At 39.3% G+C, this 25470-nt stretch overlaps 1 protein-coding gene across 1 annotated transcript in view; it reads left to right on the forward strand.

The window, feature by feature from the left end:
* col27a1b (collagen, type XXVII, alpha 1b) overlaps positions 1 to 25470 on the forward strand; it is a 62764-nt gene that overhangs the window by 25864 nt on the left and 11430 nt on the right. Inside the window, exons 8-41 of the mRNA XM_051422747.1 lie at positions 502 to 546; positions 3189 to 3242; positions 4436 to 4480; positions 5454 to 5507; positions 6317 to 6361; positions 8450 to 8503; positions 9434 to 9478; positions 10123 to 10176; positions 10400 to 10444; positions 10672 to 10725; positions 11091 to 11144; positions 12316 to 12369; positions 12524 to 12577; positions 12665 to 12718; positions 12809 to 12853; positions 13930 to 13983; positions 14212 to 14256; positions 14408 to 14461; positions 14773 to 14826; positions 15036 to 15089; positions 15450 to 15503; positions 17531 to 17584; positions 18043 to 18087; positions 18936 to 18980; positions 19173 to 19226; positions 19902 to 19955; positions 20043 to 20096; positions 20528 to 20581; positions 20827 to 20880; positions 22919 to 23026; positions 23125 to 23178; positions 23432 to 23539; positions 23616 to 23669; positions 25330 to 25383. Of these exons, the coding sequence (XP_051278707.1) occupies positions 502 to 546; positions 3189 to 3242; positions 4436 to 4480; positions 5454 to 5507; positions 6317 to 6361; positions 8450 to 8503; positions 9434 to 9478; positions 10123 to 10176; positions 10400 to 10444; positions 10672 to 10725; positions 11091 to 11144; positions 12316 to 12369; positions 12524 to 12577; positions 12665 to 12718; positions 12809 to 12853; positions 13930 to 13983; positions 14212 to 14256; positions 14408 to 14461; positions 14773 to 14826; positions 15036 to 15089; positions 15450 to 15503; positions 17531 to 17584; positions 18043 to 18087; positions 18936 to 18980; positions 19173 to 19226; positions 19902 to 19955; positions 20043 to 20096; positions 20528 to 20581; positions 20827 to 20880; positions 22919 to 23026; positions 23125 to 23178; positions 23432 to 23539; positions 23616 to 23669; positions 25330 to 25383 (1863 nt within the window). The remainder of the gene's footprint in view (positions 1 to 501; positions 547 to 3188; positions 3243 to 4435; positions 4481 to 5453; positions 5508 to 6316; positions 6362 to 8449; positions 8504 to 9433; positions 9479 to 10122; positions 10177 to 10399; positions 10445 to 10671; positions 10726 to 11090; positions 11145 to 12315; positions 12370 to 12523; positions 12578 to 12664; positions 12719 to 12808; positions 12854 to 13929; positions 13984 to 14211; positions 14257 to 14407; positions 14462 to 14772; positions 14827 to 15035; positions 15090 to 15449; positions 15504 to 17530; positions 17585 to 18042; positions 18088 to 18935; positions 18981 to 19172; positions 19227 to 19901; positions 19956 to 20042; positions 20097 to 20527; positions 20582 to 20826; positions 20881 to 22918; positions 23027 to 23124; positions 23179 to 23431; positions 23540 to 23615; positions 23670 to 25329; positions 25384 to 25470) is intronic.

The raw sequence follows: 25470 nt of genomic DNA on the forward strand, positions 1-25470 counted from the left end.
CATAATAAATAAAAACTGCATTGTTCTTGGGTAGAAATCGTAAAGAAGTGTTTAATTTAGGGTTAACCAGCCAATTCTGCTGATAAGTGGTCTATTAGTTTCACAGCTATTAACTTTGTCTTTGTTGTGAACCCTTTTAAGCTAAACCTTCCAGGTCTTTATTAAGTTGTTTTATTGAACCTTTTATAAGGAAACAAAGTCAAGTCCTCTCTAAGGCAATTGGAAAATCGTTCAACATAATTTCAGCCCCTGCGGTGTTGATGGAGATGCTCTTGAACACAAGGTGATGAACTTTCTAACAACAGAAATTAGATTAAATTTGACCATTGACTTAAGCTATTCTACCCAACATAATCTCTTTCTCTAAGGTTCATCATTTTGCATTGCACTTCTCTGTGGCTTTGTGATCAGAATTTAAATAAGATAAAATGCCATAGTGTTTTCACTTTGACTTATTGTTGTATGTGCAAAATTCTAACGAATTTGTTTCTCTATCAACAGGGACAAAAAGGTCATCCTGGTCCTTCTGGTCTCCCGGGTGAACCTGTGAGTACTTTATTTCTCCCTAATCACAGTTTAATACATACATTTATCTCTCTACCACCAAGTTGTAATGTCACTCCCTTTTGGGCCAGTCAGTAGTAAACACATCAGTAATTGACCTAAAGGTCATTAAGTATGACGGGAAAGGGCTTTTTGTGCAATTTATGCAATTTTGAAAGTGCATACAGTAAACTCTGATGTGAGCTGCATAATTGCCCCTTTTAAAAAATCATTCAACAGTGTAAGTGTGAATATTATCATTGCAGTTAAAAACAATCAAAGAGGATTTTCTGAACAGCTGAAAACAACCAAAACTTGATTCCTCTGGTTCCTCTGACACAATCCCTCCTCCATTTCTTTGAAGTGTTATCGTGCTGACTAAATTCCACTGCATGCTGTTTGTCTGTCTGATGGCTGCGCCGTGTGTTAGCTGTATATCAATGTATGTTTACTCTTTGAAAAGAAGAGCCAAGAGTCCACAGAGACAGTTCCCATCAGACACCAGCATGTCTTTCCATTTATAGTTTCAAAACAGGAGAAAGGGAGGGAAAGAATGACAGAGAGAAAATATTAATACAAACACATTGGGACGTTTAAAAAGACGCGTGGGGGTGGTGGGGGATTACAGTTAGAGAGACGAGACATTAGACATGAGGTGTTCTGGAATCTTGGCGGGAATAGAGAAGGAGTGATTTTTTGGCACAAGTTCAAGTGGGCTAAATAGTTTGGACACCCCCAGGTCATCCCTCCTCCTTCTCCTTCTCCTCCTCCTCCTCCTCCTCCTCCCTCTCCCTTCTTCCTGAGCCTAAATCCTGTGTACTATCTTTGAGAAGAATGTGCTGTGTCACAACGAAAAAAAAACAGAAAAAAGCTTTCCGTGTCCTCGAGTTCTCTCTAGAGATGTTGCACTATTTTGTATGGAAAATGGCTCAAACAGCAAATGGTTGAGCTTGCAGGACAGTGAGTTATGATTGGCCCGTTAATGCATTCTGAGGCTTGTTATTTTTGTTAGTGAAGTCAAATTGATTGTTTTCTAATCCAGTGAAGATAACTGGCGACACCTTGTGCCAGAAAAACATTTCTTCTCGGTTAATGAAGACACTCCCGATTAACTTGGTTGAACTCACTACTTATAACTTATAAGTATATACAGGATGTAAAACAGACCTGATGCTTACTTTCACTGTTTCTCTCCAAAGTTGCTCAATGCGTTTTTTTCCTCATGAATTGATTAAAAAATGAATCAAACCTGCATTTAACGTGTGTCTGAAATCACCCCTATTAACTATTTAGTGCACTGTATTTACCCTCTGTCATTTTATTTCATAGTCTAAATTCTGAGTGTGAAATGTGTGGACTATGCGCCTCCACCCATGTGCCTTCAGAAATCCTAAATATTATATATATATATATATATATATATATAATATATATAAATAACATTTGGATTATCACCCTCTGCAGTCAGCAGGAGTGTGACCAGCATCACCTGTGTGCTCATGCATATACTTGTATGTCCTTGTACTGCTAGAACATAAGATAGGAACCAAACATGTACTTGCTTTTTAAAAAACAACAACAACAAAAGACAAGGTACCTTTTGATTTTTACTTCTCTGTGATTATGTTGCAATAATAACCATCCTGCTGTTCAATACTTGAATTTCCCTCGGGATAAATAAAGTATCTATCTATCTATCTATCTATCTATCTATCTATCTATCTATCTATCTATCTATCTATCTATCTATCTATCTATCTATCTATCTATCTATCTATCTATCTATCTATCTATCTATCTATCTATCTAATATTATATCAGTGCTTCCATTATTACTACAACTTTTACAACTGCTTCTATAACTACTGTTTCTCTGTGGCCATGTACAAGATTTCTTATATCATTTTTAATAATACATTAACATTTTCATCTTTCGTAACACATTAATTATTTGTTTTTTCCAAGGAAACTGAAAATACAGAATCATAATTGTAAACAGAGTATAATGAATGCGGTCAGCTTCCAGTATACTGATCAAACAGCCTGTAATTTCTGCCTTCACTAACTAATCCCGTTTTACTCTTCCCATACATTTAGAATTAAATTAAACATTCCTTTAGAGGGATGCATTTGGTTTGGTCTCACCACAAGGAAGGAATGACTCATGTATTTTACTGTACTGTTGAAGAGGATAAACATATTAAGGCAAAACTGCGCTCACAGTAGTCTTAACAGCATGTGGTTCGACCGCATTGTAATGGCACTTACTGTCGGATTAATTGAATAGTTAGAGTGGCAATGTCTACAGTGGCGCCTCTTTCCTTAGGCAACACTGACTCAACTAAACAAAGGTCTTTATTGTAAAGCTAAGAGATTTAAATTCCTCTATAGGACCAATAGACTGTTCTTTATTGCTTCATAAATACAATGCTTGTTTAAAATTTTTATTATCTATTTTTCTAAGCGTCTTATTATTGTAATCAGCGAGGCCCCAACAGAAACCATGTGTGCATAAAATACATTATTTTTTCTGCAGAGCGCAGCTTCCCTCCCACAATACTTCACTGGTTTCTTCCTTCCTTTTCCCTCTTTTAGTCTCTCGCCCTCCTCCAGTGCTGATTTCTCTTTGGTCTTTCTCTCCGCAGGGTGACCGGGGAGATGATGGAAGCCCTGGGGCCAAAGGCTATCCTGGCAGGCAGGTGCAGTAAATCTAGTGTTGCGGTGCTGGTTGTGCAGGGCCACACACACAGAAACAGAGATACACATTCACACATAAAGAGAGATAAAACAATAAATAGAGGGTAGGATATCATCTCTTCTTTGAATTCATCTTTTTGAAATATTTTCTCTGTTTTAATAAATCAGATTTGAGCTAGTGATATTTGCTTACTGTCAGAATGATGAATAAAACTGGAATTCTAAGGGAAACACTGACCCTGTTTTTGGTCAAGATTTTGGATGCTGGCAAAAAAATCTCAGCCATTGGCATTTTAGTCTCAAAGAACCTAAATTGGTTAATCCAAATAAAAAGTTTGTAGCAGCTCAGTGAAAATGAAAAAAGGCCTCAGAATGAGAGGCAAACTGCTGAAAGCTGTTGAGAAGTACCTGTGGTGGAATTTCAGGGGCGAATGGTCTAGCGAGGAAATAAACGTCAAAAGGTTTCCATAGTGAGCACTACTCTGAAGGAAGAAAAGGTAATAAAAGTGTGACTAATGCCACAGCTCCCAGGGTACAAATAAGCTTCCTCTGTCCTTCCAAACTGTGAGCGTCATTCCTTGCCCCACTTCTAGGAATAGTGTTTAACTTAAGAAGTCAAAGCTGGGGAGCATTAGGGTTTTCTCTACATTTAAAAATCTGTTTCCTCTTAGCTTTAAGCTAATTTAAACTCCTCAAACAGCTGGACAACGATTCGCTCTCCTGCGCTTCCTGAATGTTTACGATAACGTAGAGTTCAAGCACGGGTCTCTGTGTTTGCCTCTGTTCTTTAGCGCACTTACTGTGTCTGAACTTTGATCCCTATAGACACTTAGTGGCGTGTGATGGATTAGGCTTTAGCACCCCCTACCATCTGTGGGCTGTGAATCACTAGGGCTGTTGGTTATGTCAAGGCGTCGCACTTGGCTGTGGGGAGTTCTCCTGAGCTGAGAGTTGATCTTTATAGTTGCAGGGGGAGATTTTCTGCACCGATGGATTTGCTGGCAGCGTCTCTGAGAAATTGATGCTGCATAAGTATTAACGCCAGCCAAGAGGCTAATTAGAATTTTAAATAAAGGATGCAAAAGTTGATGCTTATCGTCGAGTACTGAGAGTTTTAAAAAAAAAAAAATGTTCTTTCACAGCGACACAAATGAAGCTCTAACCGCAGAAATGTTTTTTCATCTATTACATTTAGGGTTTACCCGGGCCTGTAGGGAAAATGGGGCCAAAAGGAGTCAGGGTAAGTTGATGTTGGAAAAATAACAGCTTTGGCACGGATTTGTTTCATTAAATGTAAACTCTTTTAAGGCATTATGCTTGATCTCTGGTAATAAAAAGGTGTTTTGAAAGTAAATACTGTATATCCCTCAGAAGGACTTTCTGTGTTTACTTGTTTTTTATGTTCCTGTCTAGCACGCTCAGCTTCTACTGAAGGCCACAGGGGAGAGAAGCATGACTCTTCTCTGCATATTAAAGCTTCTGAACTTTCACTTTCTTAAACGACCTGTGAAATGCCTGCTAAATGAGTTACCTAACGAGTCTGGGTACACGAAAAGGCCAGTGTCATAAACGACACTTGTCTGCCCCTGTTAACTGTATGATGATAATGACAGATGGTGTTAGTATATTAAAAGTGCTATAGGAGCAATGAACTCTGGCTCTCTTTAAATCATTTTCCTGCTTGCTCTTCTATTTAATATTAGCCAAATACCATAAAACTATATTGCTCTTCTGCCAAGCATAATCATAATGTATTCAGATGTTAGCTTCCTTAAATGTCATTGTAATTTCTGTTTCTGCCCTTTTTTGCCACTTTTTTTTCTCCTCTTCCACTGAGCAGCTTTAGACAGAGAGATCTTCAGAGATGCCTGATGTGAGGGTATGTGCCCTTGGACTACATCGTGGAAGCCAGCACCATGCAGTCCATGGGCATATACACTTGCCTCAAGGCTTGGCTCTTCAAGACCACTCCACTGTAAAAAACAAAAAAACAGCGGCCTGTGAAGCCTGCGGTGGTGTAACGGATCAAAGTATCACAGCTGAAGTCTTTGTCAAGATTTTTAGACGTGTTAGTGTTGTTGACATCTAACAGTTCTTCACAATGTCCACCCTCTCCGCTCTGTCTCATTGTGCACCCTCGTCCACCTTCTTTTACTTTTCCATTTATTTTGCCACATCTGTTCCTCCACTCCGTCTTTTATTTATCTCTCTAGGGTCACATTGGCATCCCTGGGCTTTTTGGCCTTCCTGGTCCTGATGGCGAGAGAGTGAGTATTAGAGGCTGGGACAGTAAATGCCTACTGGGTTGCATTATATGACGATGAAATAGAAAAAGATTTCATTCTTGAAACACTGCAGGCACACTTCACCAAATCACTATTATAAGCCCAAAGTAGCGCAAGCTCCCTTATGCTGTATTGGATCAAGCCTGGGGGCAAAGACAACCTACATCCCACACCTCTCTGCTGTCTGGATACCGACCCAGCCGAGACTAAAATTCCCATGAACCTCCACTGCAGTATATCAAAACAGAATTATATTCTGTCAGCCTCAGCTGTGCTTTAATGCTGACAGGAAGCTAACATGCTACGGTTAGGGTGAGACAACCAGAGTGTGTATACATGAGGATGAACATGCATGAAGGAAAAGTATTTTACTGTAAATTACCTGTAAAGACAATAGAATAACACAACACAATACAGTTTGCTTCACGTTCTCAGAACCTTATCCCTGAATGCATTTTCCCACTACAGGTTTCATATTGAATATTAGAAAATTTGCATGTTAATGTAGCACGCAGCTCAAAAGACAACAAAGTACGGTTTAGACTGATGAAAGTTGAGCCACAGTGTATAACCTGAACTTGACAAGCTGATGTCCTAAATTTGTTTCTCAATTTTTACTCCATCCAACATGTTTGTTTTATGTTTTATGTTGTCTGCTAGTGTGGTTAAATACTTTTAGTCTTATAATCCAATTAGATGTTATTACATTATGTACTTTTGTCTCTCCTTTAACTCCATATCCATTTTTCTCTCTCTGTCTCACAACTCTCTATTTTCTTTCCTGTTTCCAGGGAATTCCTGGCGTTCATGGGAAGAAGGGCAAGATGGGTAGGCCGGTAAAGTTTTCTCTCAACATACTTCTCAGAGAACATTTTTAATGCAGCCTGGTGAAAGTGAGGATGTTTTATTTTGATCTATGGACTCTTACTGTAGTGCAGAGCTACTTTAAAGTGTATTAAATGACCATTACTCTGTCATAGGCTCTAGTTCGAGTGTGAAGTCCCTCCTAGCTTTAGTCGTAAATCTGCGAAGAAAAGTTGTGGTAACTTCCACACTGGCACAGAGATGCTAGGGATTACTATAGGGGCTGTCATACAGGGGAGAAATATGCACCATAAACAGTGTAACTAAATGTATTAGAAATACAAACGTTCATTTGTCAGCAGATTACATTCAAATCCTCAGTCATTTCCCTTTTTAAAATATGAAATGACTAGCCTTATATTAAAACCATCGACTCCTCATCTATAAATCTTGTATGATTATGTTTTTCTGGCTGAAGTTGATTAGGAAACATTGTAGGTTATACTGTGTGCTTATTACTGTGCATGTTTTACATTAGACTGATATGATAATGTGATGTGTCAGTTGTGGGTTTGGCTCTCTGGAGTCTCAGGGAAGTCTATCGTCATTGGCGCCTGGAAGTAAATTTCCCATCCTTCCTGGCTTACATGGAAAATACTAAAATTGCACACAACCACTTGTGTAAATCTGATATTTTCCCAGGCCTAGTCTGGTTATACACGTTTTTTTTCTATATTATTATGCAGCAACCGTCAGTGACATACACTGAGGCTGGAAAATATGCTCATAATTGCCAAGTCATGAGCAAGCTATTTCTCTTCCTCTGTGGTGAAAAGTGAGGTCAGTCACTTTATGCAAGAGGTTTTTTTTTCTGTCCTGAGTCAGCAGTAACTCAGTTTAACAAAATCTGGAAAGAGACACAAGAGAGGGCATGTTTGATCCAACAGAGATGCATGTGATTCACACGTCCCAAAGCCTCAAACAACCAAGGCCACAAAAAAGCTAATTCTGAGACTATGTGCATTTTATGGTGTTTAACAGCTCCCCCTCCTCCCGTGTTTCCCTCACTGATTGAAAGTAGGAAAGTTGTTTTTTATCTATTGAATGTTATAATTGGCACATAGCAGACTGGCAGGACATCTTGGACAGATCACATAATTAAAAGGGTCTTGCCAACCTCCCTGAAAGTTGTTGTCAATATGTGAACAAAGACTTGCATATGTTTCTGATCAAACCAAGTCAGTTATTGGCATTTTTGGAAAAAGGCAAATTTTTCCACATTTCCTGTGGGCTTCATGTTGCACCAATTACTGCTTATTACTTTTATTCACATTTGCCTAATGTTCTAATTCAGCAGTCTGCCGCATAAACGATGCTATCTCTGCCATCTCTTGAGGTCTTCATGCTTCCATTAGATCTTTTCCTCTACGTTTGTTGTCAGAGAACAAGATGTGTCGCTTCTATGCTGCCGTTTATCATTTGCCTAACCATAGCTCTCGCCGTCTGTAGGCGAGTACTGAGCCGTGAAGTGCCGTCGGTAGCATGTTGACCTTGGCACATTGACAAGCGCACGTTGAGCGTGTGGCCTCGTGGCTGCATCATGTCTCTTGTTCAGCCTCTATAATGGAATTACGAGCACCAAGCAAAAAAAAGAACGCAGTCAGCAATTCCTTGGCCAAGCAGCTTTATTCAGCCATTTAGGCAAGTCCTCGGGGTTTGATTCGTGGGCTGCTGAGTGCTCCCTGCCAGTGCATGCACACACAGACACTCAGTCGCTCGGAAACACTCAGCCGTGGAATTTCCTGCCGGTCTCCCAGGAATGGAGCGCATTTGATGGGATTTGGTTGGCTTTACTCTGCAAACTTCTGTTTTGGGAAACACTTTGGGGATATAAGGATAGAGGGTGTTGTATGCTGTGCAGACTGTAAAGCCCCTTGAGGAGAATTTCTGATGTGTGAAAACTGACATGATTTTGTTGATCCCCTGTGTTTGGTGTGATAACTTAATTGACAAACCATATGATATATCAATAAATTCTACATCAAAATGGGCATTTTGACAGCCTGAGCGCTCACTACCCCATCTGGTTACATGACTATCCTGTTTCTTTGTGTGCTCAGGGGTTTCCTGGTGACTTTGGCGAGAGGGGACCTCCTGGCCCTGATGGGAACCCAGTAAGTGAACTGATGTAGACAAATGCATGCTTTACTCCCTTTTAGTATTGTGCAGTTCATCTTGTGCTGCCCTGAAGTCATTACACCATTACAACTCAACACCTAACTTAGATTTCACCATATTTCAGAATTAACATAGCACATTTCATATAACAGTTTCAGTACAATATGCTTTACAAGAAATGCAAAATAGACTCCTGAAGGCAGATGCAAAACACAATAAAAACAGATGCTACTACATCACTTGACTTTCTTTTGTATCTGTCCAGTTGGACTAGTGCGCTATTTCAGAGTTGGAGCTTATTTGCATATTGTTTTACAGAAAGAACATTTTATTCCCGCTCAAGACTGACTTTGAGGCAAATCCATGCCAGTAACTCACTCATAATCCATTCTGATGGGCTAAGGGCAACATCAGCAGTTTCAGTTGCCTCTACTCCTTTTTTATTTGACCCTCACTGCTCATGATAGACAGGGTCAGTGTTAGATTGTGATTGGCTGACCTCTGAGAGCCTCTTCCAGGCCTCATTTCCTCTGCCTCCAGAGGGAAGAGGGGGGATGTTCCATTTGGCTGAATTCATCTCCTTTCATTCATACAGAAATAGAGGAGGCGACAGGAAGGCCACACTGGGCTGTGTGTCATCCATCTCTCCATTGGATTTGTAGCTTGGAGAGGATGTAGGCATGGCATGTGGCTGCGGGGTAGATCATTTAGACAACAAGCCTCTCTGTGTGTCAAGTGCCAAGTGCTCCCTCACTCTGCTCAAATGAGTGGAGAAACACATTACTCAGGCTATCAGTGGAGGAAAACACTAAACAAACAAAATATAGAATCATACTGTATGCTTTTATGTGTATCAGCTCTGTATCTCTGTCTGATCTGTGCTTGTGTTACATCTTTTCTTTATCTCTCTTTCTTTGTCCCCTTAGGGTGAACTGGGAGCTCCTGGCCCATGTGGAGTCCCTGGTCTTATTGTGAGTGTTGTTGTGTCCTTCTCACTGATTTTTATCATTTTAGATTGTGTGGCTTATACAGTTGCTGCAGTGCTATTTAATAATAGTTTGATTCTGAATCCGTACTTGATATCCTTGTACATCTCTTCCCCATCTTTCTGTTGAGATAGTCAACTCAGAAATGACATGTTTGTTGTGTATTGTGAGCACCTGTCCTGGATTTAAACCTTTATTTGGTACCGACCAAAATTTGTTCAAAGCACGGAGTATCAAAAACCTTGCCGAAAGCTAGCATCCATTGTTAATTGAAAAAACATTTCTTAAAGTAAGAAAAACCTTGTTCACAGCACCTAGTTTGACATGAACTAGTAGGATACACAGGTGTAACCAATTCTACTAATTATTCAAGGCAATCAGAGTCAGTGTGCTGCTATTGTACAAAGCCTCTGCTACACCAAATGAATGGAGCTTTAGTTAGTATCATTCGTAACACCGGTGTTTACCCACTTTTTCATGTCAAAAAAGCTGCTGTGAAAAAGGTCTATTATGGTACTAGTAGCAGTAAATATAGCCACAGACAAACTGGGATGAATGAATTTGAAAATAATTTAAGGGATTTGTCTGGAAAGTGTTCTAACTATTTGTTTTTCATGTGTTGTTTGCAGGGAGACATGGGCCCTGTTGGCATTATGGGCTTACCTGGACCACCAGGACTCAAGGTAAATTATGCATTTTTTTTAGTTATGTTTCCGTGTGGTTTTGATATGGATAGAATATGAATAAGCTACATTTTCGTGATTGTCTTCAAGTAGTGGTTCAGCTCACTTTGACCACAAGGTTGGTGTTGGGAGTCAATTATTTTACAGCTTGAATATGGAAACCCTAGTGAACAGGGAAATCCCAGGACTACTCAATAATCATGTTTTCTTTTTTGCTTGCAAGGGAGTACCTGGAAACCCAGGGGAACCAGGACTGAAAGGTGATAAGGTGATCTGCATATGTCTTTCCCAGACTACTAACTTTTTGTTTACAAAAATCTTAGACGTGACAAATCATAAAATTTTATCTCAGACTCCTGACACAGCTAACAGATAGCGAAAAGCTATAATGTACGACTTGTGTTACCCAGCACTTCTGTGGTGCATGTTGATTGAATCATTTTTTACTAACATTCGGATTATTTATTTATTTTATGTTTCATTGTGTATTCTCAGGGGGATGTTGGCTTATCAGGAGAGCCAGGGGAGTGTGGATTCCAAGGGGACAAGGTAGGTGTATGTCTGGATGCGCTGGTACAGCAGATCATCCATAAATAATACGATTGGTAGTTTAATACCTGGCTTATCCTATCTGCATGTACAAGTGTCCTTTTTATCAAGACACTGAACTCCAGATTGCACCCGATGATTAGACCAGTGCCTTGTATAAAATCTGTGCCACCATCAGTGTGTTTGTGTGCATGGGTTGATGAGACTTACTGAAAAGCACCTTGTTCTGCTCTCTGTAGAAGTGCAGTCCATTTACAATTATTTCATTCCTGCTATAGAGATGTAGTTGGTGTATTTTTTTTAATTTTTGTTTTTTTACATTTGACCTACATCTTCTTTACACTGAGCTGACCTTTATGTTACAGGGTGTCTTTGGCTCCCCTGGGTTGCCAGGTCCTCGCGGAAAACCTGGACCACAGGTATTTTCTAAACTATCATTAATAATAAAACATGATTCTCTTAATAGGCAGAGTTGGGATCTCTGTGATTAAATTGCACTGTTAATCTGTGATTAGTGATAGCACAGTTTATCTCTACACTCCATAGAACTACTTCTCACAGAGATTATACTAACTACTATATTATGTGTTTTCTTTTCATGCCTAACTGCTAAATAAATAAAGTACTGTCTATCTAATGGAGCGCAGAGTATGCTGTGAGTAGACAGCTTCCTACAAGTTGAAAGAATTGAAGACGATTCCATACTATTTTCTTCAGCTGCTTCATATAAGAATTTAGTTCTGAAAGCATAGTGGTTTGTTCTTAAGTCTGTACTCAGGAAAAAAATGCTGGTGCTCCTGATGAAAAGTTGATGGAAATCTTCAAATGTATACAAAAGCAAACTTCAGGCACTGCCTGTAGGAGGACTTTGGTCTAAGAAATGTATGCTAATCAAGCTGTGGCATAAACAACCCCTCAAAGAGCAATGCACCCGCAAATTCCCAGTGCATGTGCGGCCTTAGCTTTAACATTAATCCACCAAAGTTGGCACTCGTATTAACTAACCTTAATATTTTCAGTGTTCTCTGATCTGGTTTGAGACTATAGCATGGAAAACCCACTCTTTTGCTTGCTTGACCTGCTACATGATGTATCAGAATGTTCCTACTCTTTCTTTCTCACACACAATCTTACCTAATGGTTGATTTGACATTATGAACACTGTACACATTTCTGTACACAAAGGTACATACCCTGTAAGGTACGAAAAAGGTCATCAAGATGATAACTGTGGACATTTCTTTAATTTTTAAAGGTACAAAATTATGGCTGACAGAAATACATAATTGTACTTTTAACAAGCTTAGGGTACAGGAAAATATTACAGCGTCACTGATCACAGGGCGTTCCTGCAAAAGAGAACCTTCCCTGAATAATTAAAGGTTAAAACCAAAATGGCATGTCACTCCAGCTTCAGCTGTTTTTAGAGGTACAGTAAAGAAGGAACAAAAATGTATCATGTTCAAAGGTACAGTGCTTTTACCCTGCAAGGGTACAGATGGAGCAGCAAAGCATTAGTTCGTTTTGGTAAGATAGCATTTTGTGAATTTTGGCTTATGGTATGTCAACACCCTTTGTTACATTTTTTAGGGCCAACCTGGTGAAAGGGGCCCTCTTGGTTTACCTGGTCCTCCCGGCCCAGAGGTAGGACAGATAACATTTAAAGTGTTATATTTTGACTAGATGCTGTATATTTATGTTAGTCTACCATTGACTATGTTGATAAAAATGTTGTATGCATAAATGATGCTATTGTGTGGTGATGAAGAGTGTGGTTCACTTATTGTTATCTCCTCAGGGCTTTCCAGGTGACATTGGCCCACCAGGACAAAACGGCCCCGAAGGACCCAAGGTTAGTAGAGTGACATTACCTCTTTAGATATGAATTGTCAGTGAGCAGAAATGAAATGAAAGTTCACACTCAGTGTTTCATCCATAGGGAAAGCAAGGGACAAGAGGTTTGCCAGGTCCAAGAGGAACACCCGGACTTCAGGTTGGGTTGACTTAACATATTTTGAAAATAAATAAAATATGAAAGTGATTTGTCTCCTCCTTACCTTTTGTGACATTTCTTTTTTGTCAGGGTGATGAGGGACCAGTTGGGCCACCTGGACCTGCTGGACTCGAGGTGAGTGCTGATTGGTGAAGCCCTGCAACTCAAGACCAGTCAGAAAATACAATAACACAGTTATCTTTTAGGACCCACACACAACACCACAGTACTTGCTACGCACAAGTGCACCATGTGTTTCTGCCTAAATTTAACTTCAGAGCACTAACTATGACCCGTTATGGACAGCAAGTCCTTTGGCTGACTGATGTCTCTATTGTTCTAACGCTGTTTTGAAAGACTTCCTATTGGACACTGTATACTCATATTACCAGATTGGTCAGCAAATTGCTATGCTCTTTTCTATCGTAAAAAATCACTCACACTCATAAACAAAAGCAATGGTCTTTTAAATGTCAAACAAAAATGTATAGTTTTATCAGATGATTGATTCATTGTATGATGAATGCACAGGAAGAGGAACATTTTAACCTAAATCCTGACAATAAATCATTGTATCGCTATCTATCTGGGAGGTCAAATGTGCAATTAAAGTTCTTAAATCGAGGGACACTATAAAATAACTGCTATTTGTTGTTTGTTTTTCAAACATATCCACCATACATAGATAAATATTCTCATTTATTAGTATCTGAAGATAGAATATAATGAATAAAGAGGCCTTTAGAAACTTATGACTTTAGAGACAAGAGACAAATAGGATTGCTTAGAACTGCAAGTCCACAATAACTATCTTGTTCTAAAAAAGGTGTTTGTTTGGAGTCATCCCAGGGTAAACAATAGAGAAGACTTCTCCAATGAAACTCTTTCTTTTTGCAATAGCTGACAACAGGCTGCCATCTCCCAAAAGTGTAACCCACAAGTGATTACTGAAAACAAACACAAATGACCCAATGACTTGTGTGAGTAATAAGAAGCCTTTGATGCTGCAAACGCCTCTTTGTTTCATGGATCATTAACTTTCTTAAAGGGATGTTTTTGTTTTGGCATCAGTTGTTGGTTTGTTTCGTGCCACGGCCTCTCGAGAGACAGCAGACTCACCGACTGCACCTTTTTACAGGAGATAGAGAGTTTATTGTTTGTTGTGTGGAGCTGCAATACACTTCTCCATGTCATTTTTGCTTTCTGTTCAGGGCAGGCCTGGGAGGCAGGGATTCCCTGGACTGACAGGCCCAGATGGACTCAAGGTCAGACCTAATAGTCACACATCCACCACCGAAACACTGTCATCCTTAACTGAACATTCTCTCCCCGGCTTTCTTTTATGATAATATATCATATGAATATGTGTAAATTAGATGTTAATTCCCCGTTACCACAGGGGAACGGGCCTCTAAGCACATTTCAACTGATTTCAACTAAAAACGAAAGGCATGAATAAGTTTGTGATATGCTAATTGTCTGCTTTGCTGTAGGGCGAGACCGGGATAACTGGCGAGGTCGGAAAGCTTGGCGAGAGGGTAAAGGCTTTTCTCCCTCTCTCTACTGATTTCTGTCTGATGCTCACAGTGTGTCTCTGTGTGTGTCTGTTTTGTTGGAGTCTCAAAGCAGTGCAGCCTAACTTCAATAGAAATAAGAGACATTTAAGACAGCATGTTTTCTCTCCTTCAGGGCCTGCCTGGTTTTGTCGGGCCTGTTGGTGAGATGGGCATTGCTGGAGAAAAGGTTAGTATGCTTTCAATTTGTCACCTGTTGCTAGTATCACAATTTGTTGTCCAACATCGACAGAATCGATAGTCATTTATCAAAGCAAAAATGTCAAACACTTGCTGCTACCAGCTTGTCAAATGTGCAGATTTGCAGTTTTTCTCAGACAAAACCAGCAATTTGAAGCTCATTGTATTTTTTTATATTTTGTAGAGTGAACGCTTAATCAATTACTCAAAAGTGTCAGACAGATGAAATGACCATTTAAATAATTATTAGTTGCTGCCCTACTTGTGATGTTTCTCTAATCGTTGTCTGTGGTTCCTCAGGGGGATCGAGGGAAAACAGGTGCCCCTGGGCCGCCAGGTGAATCGGGCCCGATGGTAAGGAGTAAGTCTGGACCCTGTCTCTCGTACCAGGGGGCATTCATTCTACATACGTAAGGGTTGGGGGTGTGATATGTTTGGAGAGACTGATTTAAGTGATCATCTGATAGGCAGATAAAATAGAACCATCTAGTTTTGTCAGAAATCTGGTAGCTAATTTCATTTAAATCCTATGTATATGATTTAAATAATGTTGTATCCATCAGGGTCACACTGGAATACCTGGAGACACGGGGCTACCTGGATCACAAGGGATCCCAGTAAGTTAACTGTTATATTCATAGCTTTATGTGCACTGAATGTAAAGCAGAGGCTGCACAGTCAGACATTGTGTGGTCTACATAACTTGACCTTGTCTCAAACACCAGGCTGAAATGCAGTGTTTTACTGCTGTTTCCACCCATAAGGTGACACACCCAACAGTGATGTCTCAGTGTAAACTGAGCTGCTGAGTTCTGTTAACATAGGTTGGTTAGAAAAAAAGATATTGTAGTCTATGGCACTTCTAAATGTATGTGGTTTCAACTTTCCACTGTTAGCAAAAATAAGAATGAGACCTTGTATCTTAGTTTCCATATTTTCAAAGTCAAACTCAAAGAATATTTTTTACACACATTCAGGGGCCTCCTGGTTCACGGGGATCCATTGGCATTAGAGGACCCAAAGGCAGGAGGGTAAGTAACTAAGTTCTGTTATAAGGTTATGTAACCATTAGGTGAAACGTAACTTCTGTTAGTTACCAAATACTATGACACAACAGTTCAGTCTATACCCAATGCATGGATATGCATCATAGCTCTAGAGATGGAAATGTAGTTGTGTCTGTTGCTCCACTGCTGGTCCAGACTGAAATGTGTCAGCAACCAGTTGATATCTGGATTGCCATGACATTTTTTGGAGATGTTCATGGTCTTGGCAACAAAGAAAACACCTTTAAGAAACATAAAGCACTGTATATCTCTACATAGAAATAACAAGTTGAATCTGAATTTGTATTATTAGTAAAGCATGTGAATTCTAAGATTAAAGGACATATTCCCAACAACTTGCTACATACAGTAAAACACTGTGGAGTTCCTGTACATGGAAATTTATGTGTGTTGCCTTGTCTGCCATGAACTCAGGATAATTCCAGTGTTCGCTGGCTTTTCCATAATTGAGTTTTCTACTTTGGGAAAATAGCCCTTGGTTGCACAGTAGGATCATTGGACTGAAATTAATAATTGATCTAACATGAATAAGTGGTATAATTAAGGCATTTCATTCTGTGGATTGGTTTTACACGGCTCCCTTGATATCACAAGCAGTCATAAATGTAATATTTAATAACTATAATTGCTGAAAATTACATCAAGGCTTTGGAATATAGAATTAAGACCAGTACAATTAAACACCAGTCTCCTTATTACACTGTCTGAAGTCATTCCCAGTCATCAAGAACAGGGGAAAAAATCAGTAACAACCTTTTCCTGTGGCCAATGTTTTGTATTCAGAATTGTGATATTACCTCCAAAAAAGAAGATAATGGCTTTATTCTGACGCACACACATTTTAAAAATGCGGTCTGTGTGTAGTCCTTAAAAGGAGTGATAGCCATTTGTGAATCACAGGATTCCAAGAAAAGTAGTGACAGCTATTTGTAGGCTGTATCCAATCTTGTCACTTTACTTTTGTTTGCTCTCACATCTTAAGTTATTACATTTTACTTCTAGGGGGTTTAATCATACTTGAGCATCGTGTCAGCCTGTCATTACATTTTGTTTAAAAACAGAATCTCCTATGCTCCCATCCAAACTGAATTTAAGCAGCTTTTCAATCTTGACGTGATGTATTTCTCTGATGTATAAGCAAGTCATTACCACCAGGGGTTTTGTCTTAAGTAAAAAGCCCTAAAATTGGTGCACTTTAAAAGAAAATCAGCGAGCTTCCAGCTAATGTGCCTGTTCGGGTTGAATGGATCTGAAAAACTAATCATAGAGTAAGGGATGGATGGTAAATGTCTGCACTGTAAACCCTGTCGATCTAAATAAGTCATACAGTCAATATTGCTTTCCCCTCCAAAAAAATGAAGCCAATGGATTGAGATGATTTAAGATTTTCCCACACAGTTTCAGCTGTAATCATTATGCTTTTCAAGATTATTTTCTAAAACAAGTCACAATAACTTCCCCTAGTACCACTGTGCCTCATAAGTAGGAGCTGTATTATACTCTGATCACTTTTATATAAGATGCTTACATGAAAAAGCAGCAAAAGACAGTCAGTCCTTTAACGACATTGAATAGTTTGATTCAATTTTAATAGCAAGGATGAATCAGCTACAGGATTTGTGACCTTTTCCCAAGGCTTCTTTACAATAACCCCAGTGTGCAGGCGGTACCACTGTGTGTGATCGTGGAAAGATGGGGACAAAGTCTACAAAGTGTGGATTGGGCATGCTTTGGAGCTAATCCGCAGATGCCAAGTATTTGCAAAATCACCACAATCTTTGGTGGTGTCTCTCCAGTGTGGGCTAAACCACAGTGCACAATAAAATGAAGGGGAACTGCCTCCCAGGCTCCACTAAATAGGGATGACAAAAATGGAGATTAAGTGCCCTAATTCATTGACTTAATATGTCAGACAACATGTGCCTCAGGCCTGTTAAAGGCCAAATATTCCAAAGCTATTAATCAGTGACAACTTCTGTTTCTTTGTACAGGGTCTGAGGGGTCCTGATGGCCCAGTGGGGGAAAAAGGGTCCACTGGAATAAAGGTGAGCACACGGTCAGAAAGTCAAAGTTGAGGGTTGGTAAAACATTTATAGAGTCTCAGATTAAGTTGAAGTTTGTGGCTCTTTATTGATGATGTTACTTCACATGCCAAAATGCCTTAGAGCAAAGTCTGGCCTTCAACTTCCTAACTACGCACATCTAATCTGTCCCACGGAAAGCAAGAGTAAACAAAATGTCTCAAGTTTCTATAACAGAGGAAAAAAAAGTCATGAGAAGTTTTACAAGGAGCTTTGTTCAGCAGACTGTAATTATTAGCTATTTTTAACATCTAAAGAATCTTTAGAGGACACTCTTTGTTAACTACAAATCTAACAACAGAACCTTAAATCAAAGAGTTCTAAAATATTGATGGTGCTGGTAATGCTTGGCAGTCGGGAACATTTTAACTCTAGGGGATTTCAGAAAGCTGAGTTAACTGAGTTGGATGTTTTCTTTGCAGGGCCCTGATGGTCCACCAGGAAAACTGGGCCTACCTGGGGAGATGGTAAGGAAACCTGGGCTTCTTTACTATGTAAAGTATGTTAATAATTGACTTTAGTAAAAGTAGCAATATAACAATGCTAAAGTCTACTACATGTTAAATCCTACATTTAAATCTTACTGAAGTAGTATAAGTATCACCAAAATGTACTGAAAGTATTAAAAGTAGTGTTATGCAGAAAACTGTTGCTGATTAAGGTGGAGCTAATGTTATCAATACTATTAGAAAGTTTAATCTCATAATTATGTAAGATCATATATCTTACTGTAAAACCTAACTAGTAACTATTATAGAGTTAAAATTACTATATTTTGCTCTGAAATGTAGTGTGGTAGAAGTATAACGATGCATAGAATAGGCAAATACAAGTATTTTAATACAGTATTTGAGTAAATGTGTTTGGTTACTTTTTACCACTGATTGTTTTAAGTCATTAAGTTCACTCCCTCCAGTGTCTCCAGTTCCACTCTGCTGGTAGGACAAAAAAAAAAAGGATTTTGAAAACATATAATTTGAAAATACAACCATGGGCATCTTGTGCTTGTTCTTTTTCACTATTTTTCTTCTCTTTTCACTTTTTTTTTCAAATTTGAAGACTAGACAGTAATTTACAGAAAAATCATTACTTGCAGCCCGACATTTAATTATCCAAGTTTTCTTTTACATGGGAATCGTGACTTGTTATTATGTAAAACCTAAAGGAGGATACAAGAACACACAAGAAAGTGAATTAAGCCCTAGCCTCATGCTGACTGTGCCTATTTAACCCCCCATGAGTTTAACATGGTGTAACAACAAACAACAACTATTAGAGTAGAACTTATCTTCTCATTTGTGTTATTTTGCTACAGGGAAAGCTGGGCGAGCCAGGTGAAGCTGGGCCTAAGGGATTTCCAGTAAGTGATTGGGGCTAACAGAGGTCTCTTTTAGGTCAGTCTTGATTTTTGGGGTGGACTCATTTTGGGAAACAGTGGTGGATCAGAGAGGCTTGTGTTACTCTAGTGGGTGTTGTAGCATTTCAACATGTGTATGAATACTAGTAGTGTGTGTGTGTGTGTGTGTGTTATAAACGGCTATATTATTTTCAGGGTGTTCAAGGACCCTCGGGACCTCCTGGAGCCAAAGGAATTGCAGGAGAGGCAGTGAGTTAATTATTTGCTGACATGAATGAACCCTATTTTGGATCTATATTTGAGATTCAGTGCTGTTATTACTGTTAAAGCATACTGTCTGGTGAGGGTTTTTTTCTGTTTTCTAACTCCATCTGGTTCAATTATGTAAATTGTTACAGTTTCAGTATCTCTTCAAGAGGATATAGCAGACACAGTAGTGTCTCATTAATGACCTGCTGCTCTCCAGCAGCTACTGTGCACCTTTTGTCTTGCATATAAACTCTGAATTTCCACTTTGACACCTTTTATTCAGTGCTTCCTAGAAACCCATATGAGGGTCAGAAAGGCCCGAACAACCTAATCCTCTTTCTCTCATTCTACCCAAGTCTCACAGACACAAGCAGAGAAGTTGTGAGTCTGAGACAATTTGATTTACACCATCTCTTTCCTGGAGAGGCAGCTTTATTGTAGCCTGAATGTGTCTCTATAACAGCAGGCCTGTTTCCATCACTTGCAGAAGCTTTGGCTCAGTGTTTTGAAGGCTCTTAGCCCTGCAGATTAACTTATCTCCACAAATCCACACTTTCTGCCTGGTTCTTATTTCTTTTCACATTTTTCCTCCTTTACTGTCACTTTCAGAGGTGTTTGTCCAAGATTAGAAAGTACTCTTAACCTTTTTATTGATGCCTCTGCTTTTTTCCGCAGGGACCGGCAGGGCCACCAGGAACTATTGGGCCACTGGGGGATATGGGGCCAAGGGTGAGTTTGATCACACAGCTGGGGTAAGGACTCCAATTCACTTTTATGTTAGCACTGAATAGTAAAAGCTGTGACTGTTTTGGACAGGGGCCGCCGGGCAAGGTTGGAGAGAGAGGACTGCCCGGTGAACCTGGAGAGAAGGTGAAGATGGCGTTATGCTGTTGATATTTTCATTGATTACTAACACATTGGACTGGTCGATGTGTACTTATGTTTGGGGAGAGGGCGCAGCTCCTATTAAGGATTTTTACAACATTATATTTTGTAGAGAAATTATTATCAGGTAAATAATACTTTAATCTGAGTAAACACAAATCACACAACAATGATCTCTGTGCCCTTTCAAGCTCCTGGAAACTGACAGTGTCTCTTTTCCTGCATGCTCCCTTAGACTGACAGGCTGTTACAGTGTGCCACAATTTTAGCAAATTGGAAACCTGGAGTAGAAGTCAGATTGCATGTAGGATTATCGGTTACTAGTAGGGAAGTAGGGAAGTAGAGAAGCACTGGGAGACTACTATTGAAAAAAACAACCTTGGTGGAAGCAACCATCATGTTTCTTCTCCCAACAGGGTGCCATTGGTCTACCTGGCAACATCGGGGAGCAGGGTTTGATTGGCCAGAGAGTGAGTATCCTGTGTTTTCTCTGCGTGAAGTCTTAATTAGTTAATGTGCACTGGTTTTATTTGAGCAAACCTTCAAAAATTCATGTCACTTGCAACCCAGAGCAAACAAAGTGGCACATTTCTCAAATACAGTTTGCCAATGATTGGCTTGCTGCACATTTGTTTTTCCTTCCTGTGATTACTGCCCATGTAACGCTAAAAAATTATTAATTACAACCATAATATTTTTATGATTTGTCTATCAGGGTGAGCCAGGCATTGACGGGGAGGCTGGAACAAGCGGACCTGATGGAGCTAAGGCAAGTTCAAAAATAAAAAAAAACATGTTGTGACTTAGCAGTTGATTTATTTATCACTTTATAAAACTATGTGTTTTTACTGTACAGGCCCACAGTAAATTGAAAAAACATTGCTTCAAGACTTTGGCCAGTAATCAAATTGTTATCAATAACTTCAACACGGTGTAATTCTTTCCTGAAGCTTTATGTCTGTGAACCCAGTGAACTTTCTTGTTTACTGTAGCAGCTTATTGTAATTGGAGCAAGTGGAGTATTGTTTGTGAGATATTGCCTTTGTCCAGTTGGAACTGTATTGTGTTGATGCTCAGTGAAAACAGATAGCAGGGCTATTTTAAGAGCTCTTATGTCTGGCAAATATTGTGACAGAAAAGAAAAATATGGAAAGCACAAAAAGCTTGCCGATTCAGCAGTGCCAAACTGCTGGAAGTATGGCTGACAGAGACCCTACAAACAACTTTTGGCTTAGAGAAGGTGGTAAAATGTGAGCGCACTTGAACAGCGGGGATTAGAATAGAGTCAAACTGAGAGTCGTTTCAGCTCTGTGCTGTACAGGACGTTTTCTGTTAGTCAGGAGAGTAAACTACTTTGAGTGGTTGCTGGCCACAGTGCAGGTCCTGGATGGAAAACAGCAGCTCAAGAGCGATTTGCAGCTTGTGCTGTTATTTGTTAGGGGAATGAGAATCAGTGTATTGTCATGGTTCATTGTTGTGTTACTTGGTGAAATTTAAAATAGAAATTCAGCAAACAGTTCAAGTATTTTAACAATTATTGTCTCCTTCCAGCAGTCTGTAGCAAATTGAATACGCATTTCCAAAGTGAGTCTGTTATGCTGTATATCTGAAATATCAGTTGATTCAGACAGGAGCCATATTTGTATATTAATTAACCTCTATTGAGTTGTATCTGGAAGGCTAAGCTAAGAAGAAAGACCAGGAAACAAGGTAGAAAAAAACTGTTTTTGGATACAGGATTTGAAATACAGTAGAAGCTACTGAGAAGTTAACTTCACTTCAAAACTAAAACGAAACCTTAAAGGAAGAAAGAATTACAGGTTTGTCAGTGTGTTGAGAGGTGCCTGCTGAGAGACACGAGTATAACAGTGTTGTGAAGGATGGCGAGGTACAAGAATAGGATTACGTTAAAATCAATTAAATGAAATTATTTGGGGGAAAAAATCGTATTTTATTTCCAGGAACTTTTTTGAGACACGTATCATCATTAGAAATGGCCATCTAGTGCACCAGCTGTGATTGAAAAACACATTTTCTACATTTCCTTGTGGAATTTAGATTAATTACAACAGAGAGCTAAACAAACATTATTTTTCCACTATCAGCATGCTGAAGGGTCTCAAATGGTTTTGAAGTGTGCTGGTAAGTGCTCATTTTACTGCTAGAGCTGGAGTGTAGTTCACTAGAATATTCAGTAGGTGGGACAACATCACACTGGTTTTCATCTTGTCTTCTCTTGTCTTCACGATTTCTGTAAGACATGCTTCTTCTTCTGCTCCTTTTTGGTCCAGTCTTGTGTTTTTATTGACATATTTCCAGTTGGACAGCCTTTTTGCTCATGATCAGTGCTGATTATGTAGCATCAAATGTACAGCTGATGCTCAAAGAATGTCAAGTCACTGTGACATTCTTTATTTTTTTTACATCTTAGAAATATTTCCAAATTACAGCCTATTGGGTCTCCCCAAGAAATAAGTCATGCTTTTGTGTCATTCTGTCTAAACTACTCATGCCTATGCAGTCAGTGTAGAAAGTGCAGCTACTTCAGAATGTATGTGTGTGTATATATATATGTATGTATGTGTGTATGTGTATATATATATATATATATATATATATATATATGTATGTGTGTATATATGTATATATATATATATATATATGTATATATATATGTGTATATATTCATAATTTTTCCAGTGTGAATATTTTATTCAATTGTATAAAACTGCAACAGGCCAAAGCCTTGCCTAAGATTATACCAAAATAGTTCAGTATGTTGTAACTCCCACTACTATTCTACTCAGGGTGAAAAGGGGGATGCTGGTCCAGAGGGAGCTAAAGGAGACAGGGGTGAAATCGGTCTGAAAGGAAAGGAAGGACCCCATGGCCCTCCTGGACTGGTGGGAGTAAGGGTGAGTGTCTCAGCAGCCAACTCCAAATTTCATTCGATTCCTATGAAAAGACAGCTCTTTTTGTCCATTTACAACCCTGTTCGATTTTCTTTTACCAGGGTCAGGAGGGTAAACCAGGCAAAATTGGTGAAAGAGGAAAACCAGGAGAAAAGGTTTGTCAGTTTACTCCCTTGACACTAAAATACACCTTTTATTCTTGGATACGTGTCAGTTGGCTTTCTTGTTCAAGGGGTTGAATAGTTCTCAGCTGTAGTGGTAAACAAGATCAGTAACCTCCATAAGCTTTGCAAGTGCTTGTCAAATAGACGTTCAGTATAAATGTTTGATTTGTCAAACTATCCACACAACTGTTCGGTGAAGTTTTTACACTCACTGCATACCTGCTCACTGATGGCCTCTCTCCAGGGGAGCAAGGGTCACCAAGGTCACCTGGGTGAGACTGGGCCAATTGGAGAGCATGGAGTGATGGGATTTGTCGGACAGAAGGGAGCGAGAGGCACCATCGGGCCAGTGGTAAGACATCCACAGATGGTTTGAAGGACTTGCTCGGTGGTTGGTTGATGTGGGCTAAATATATACGTATCCCTAGGGTGCTCCGGGGAGAATGGGCCAACAAGGAGATCCAGGCATATCCGGTTATGTGGTAAGCACATCTTTATAAACCAGTGATGGAATAATAGATGTATTTATGGGATGATATGAAAGTGAGGGACCTGCAGCACTTCCAAAACCAATCTGCTGTTAATTCATAAATGTAAATAATGGTGACCATCAAAGGCTTTTGATTTGCTTTTGGTCACCTTGTTGTCAGGCATGTTACCGAGTGAACATGTAATGTCAAAATGTCATAGCTATATTCCCTAATTCTGTTTGGTGTGTGTGTGGGGGCCCTTTTTCTTGATATTATTTCTATATCAAGAAATGTTTTTTCCCCACACCAACCTGTGTTCAAGAAGCATGGATTGATTTTTGGAAGGTCTTTCATCTGGGTTTATATTTCATACAGAGCATTATTGAATGATACTATTGACTTGCGTGTAGATACTATGCTTGTATTGTTGTGGTGTTGATGAATCGCAGCCTGAATCTCATTTGCTGGTGTTTTGTGCTCCCTCTTTAGTTTTGGTTGATTTAGTTTTTTATGTAGTGCAGGTCAAATCACTGATTTGTCTTTAGCCAATAACTCAACTTTGATTTCTCATGATTCATTACTAATCAAATGTACCAGACCAAAAATAAGATTTCTTATCCTGACTAATGGCATTGTGGATAGAGGTAAAACCTATTGTGTTTTCTCTTAAAGCTGACCACTAGAGGGCAGAAAGTAGACACCAAAGCAACTCAATGGTCTATGGAGGCCATACATAGACAAATCTTGCAAAGCAAAAAAAGAAAATAAATCAGTGGGTGTTGTTTTCTCAAACCATGTCCGCATCTTTCAGCTAGCTAAATGTACCTCTCGTCTCTCTAACTAAACCAATGAGGAGGATAGTTAGACAGTTACAAAATTGGGGTGGTGGAGAATAGTGCTGGGCAGTACAGTATTTTTTAAGATTCTGGAGGTTTCATGGTATATCACAGTGATTTTTGTTTTTTTTGCATGACTGAGCCAGACAGTAGATACAATATGAAACCATGTCAATGCCATTGTGTGTGTGTGTGCAGAACATAAAACATTTTTATTGTGTAACATTATAAAAACAACAGAAACATTTGTTGTATAAACACTATAAACTGACATAAAAATTATTCAAATAGAGGCTTCTCAGTTATTCTGTTGCACGAATAAGAAACAAATGAATCGCAGCAGCTGTTTCAGCTATGCACCACTATGGCGGTATATGGAAAATTGATATCCTATGGGAAATAAAAACCAATGGACCGGTGTTGCGGTATATCGCCCAGCACTAGCGAAGAAGCTTTTCGTTTGAAGTGGATTTTTAACAAACTTTTTTTTAATTGCTTGTATAAAAGAGCTGAAAATAGAACTGCTCCATATGTATGCACATAATAGATTCAGGGTGAAATTGGGTGTGAGAAATTGCATAATTTACGAGTACAGTATAGTCAAATTGTTGACACACAACCATGACTAGACAACAAAAGATGAAGATAAAGAGAATTGATGACACTGTTGCATTTTTAGTTAGCAGAGGTTTTATCTCTCTCTGTCTCTACCTCTAAAAATGTGTTTCTCATCAGTGTTTCACATTATGAACACAATATTTCACATGGCCATTTGGAGTGAAGGTTGGGAGGTTACAGTCGTGGAATGAGCCACAAACTCTTTTTTCTTGTCACAGGGTCACATGGGATCGCAGGGCCCCCTGGGACCTCCAGGGCCAAAAGGTGAAAAGGTACATTCCAGCACTTATTTGCAGTCCCTAATAGCCATCTGCACTTTCATTGTGTCTAACGAGCTCTGGGGGCCTGTAATTGCCGGA

Source organism: Dicentrarchus labrax, unplaced genomic scaffold, assembly GCF_905237075.1.
Source record: "Dicentrarchus labrax unplaced genomic scaffold, dlabrax2021, whole genome shotgun sequence".
Taxonomy (NCBI): domain Eukaryota; kingdom Metazoa; phylum Chordata; class Actinopteri; family Moronidae; genus Dicentrarchus; species Dicentrarchus labrax.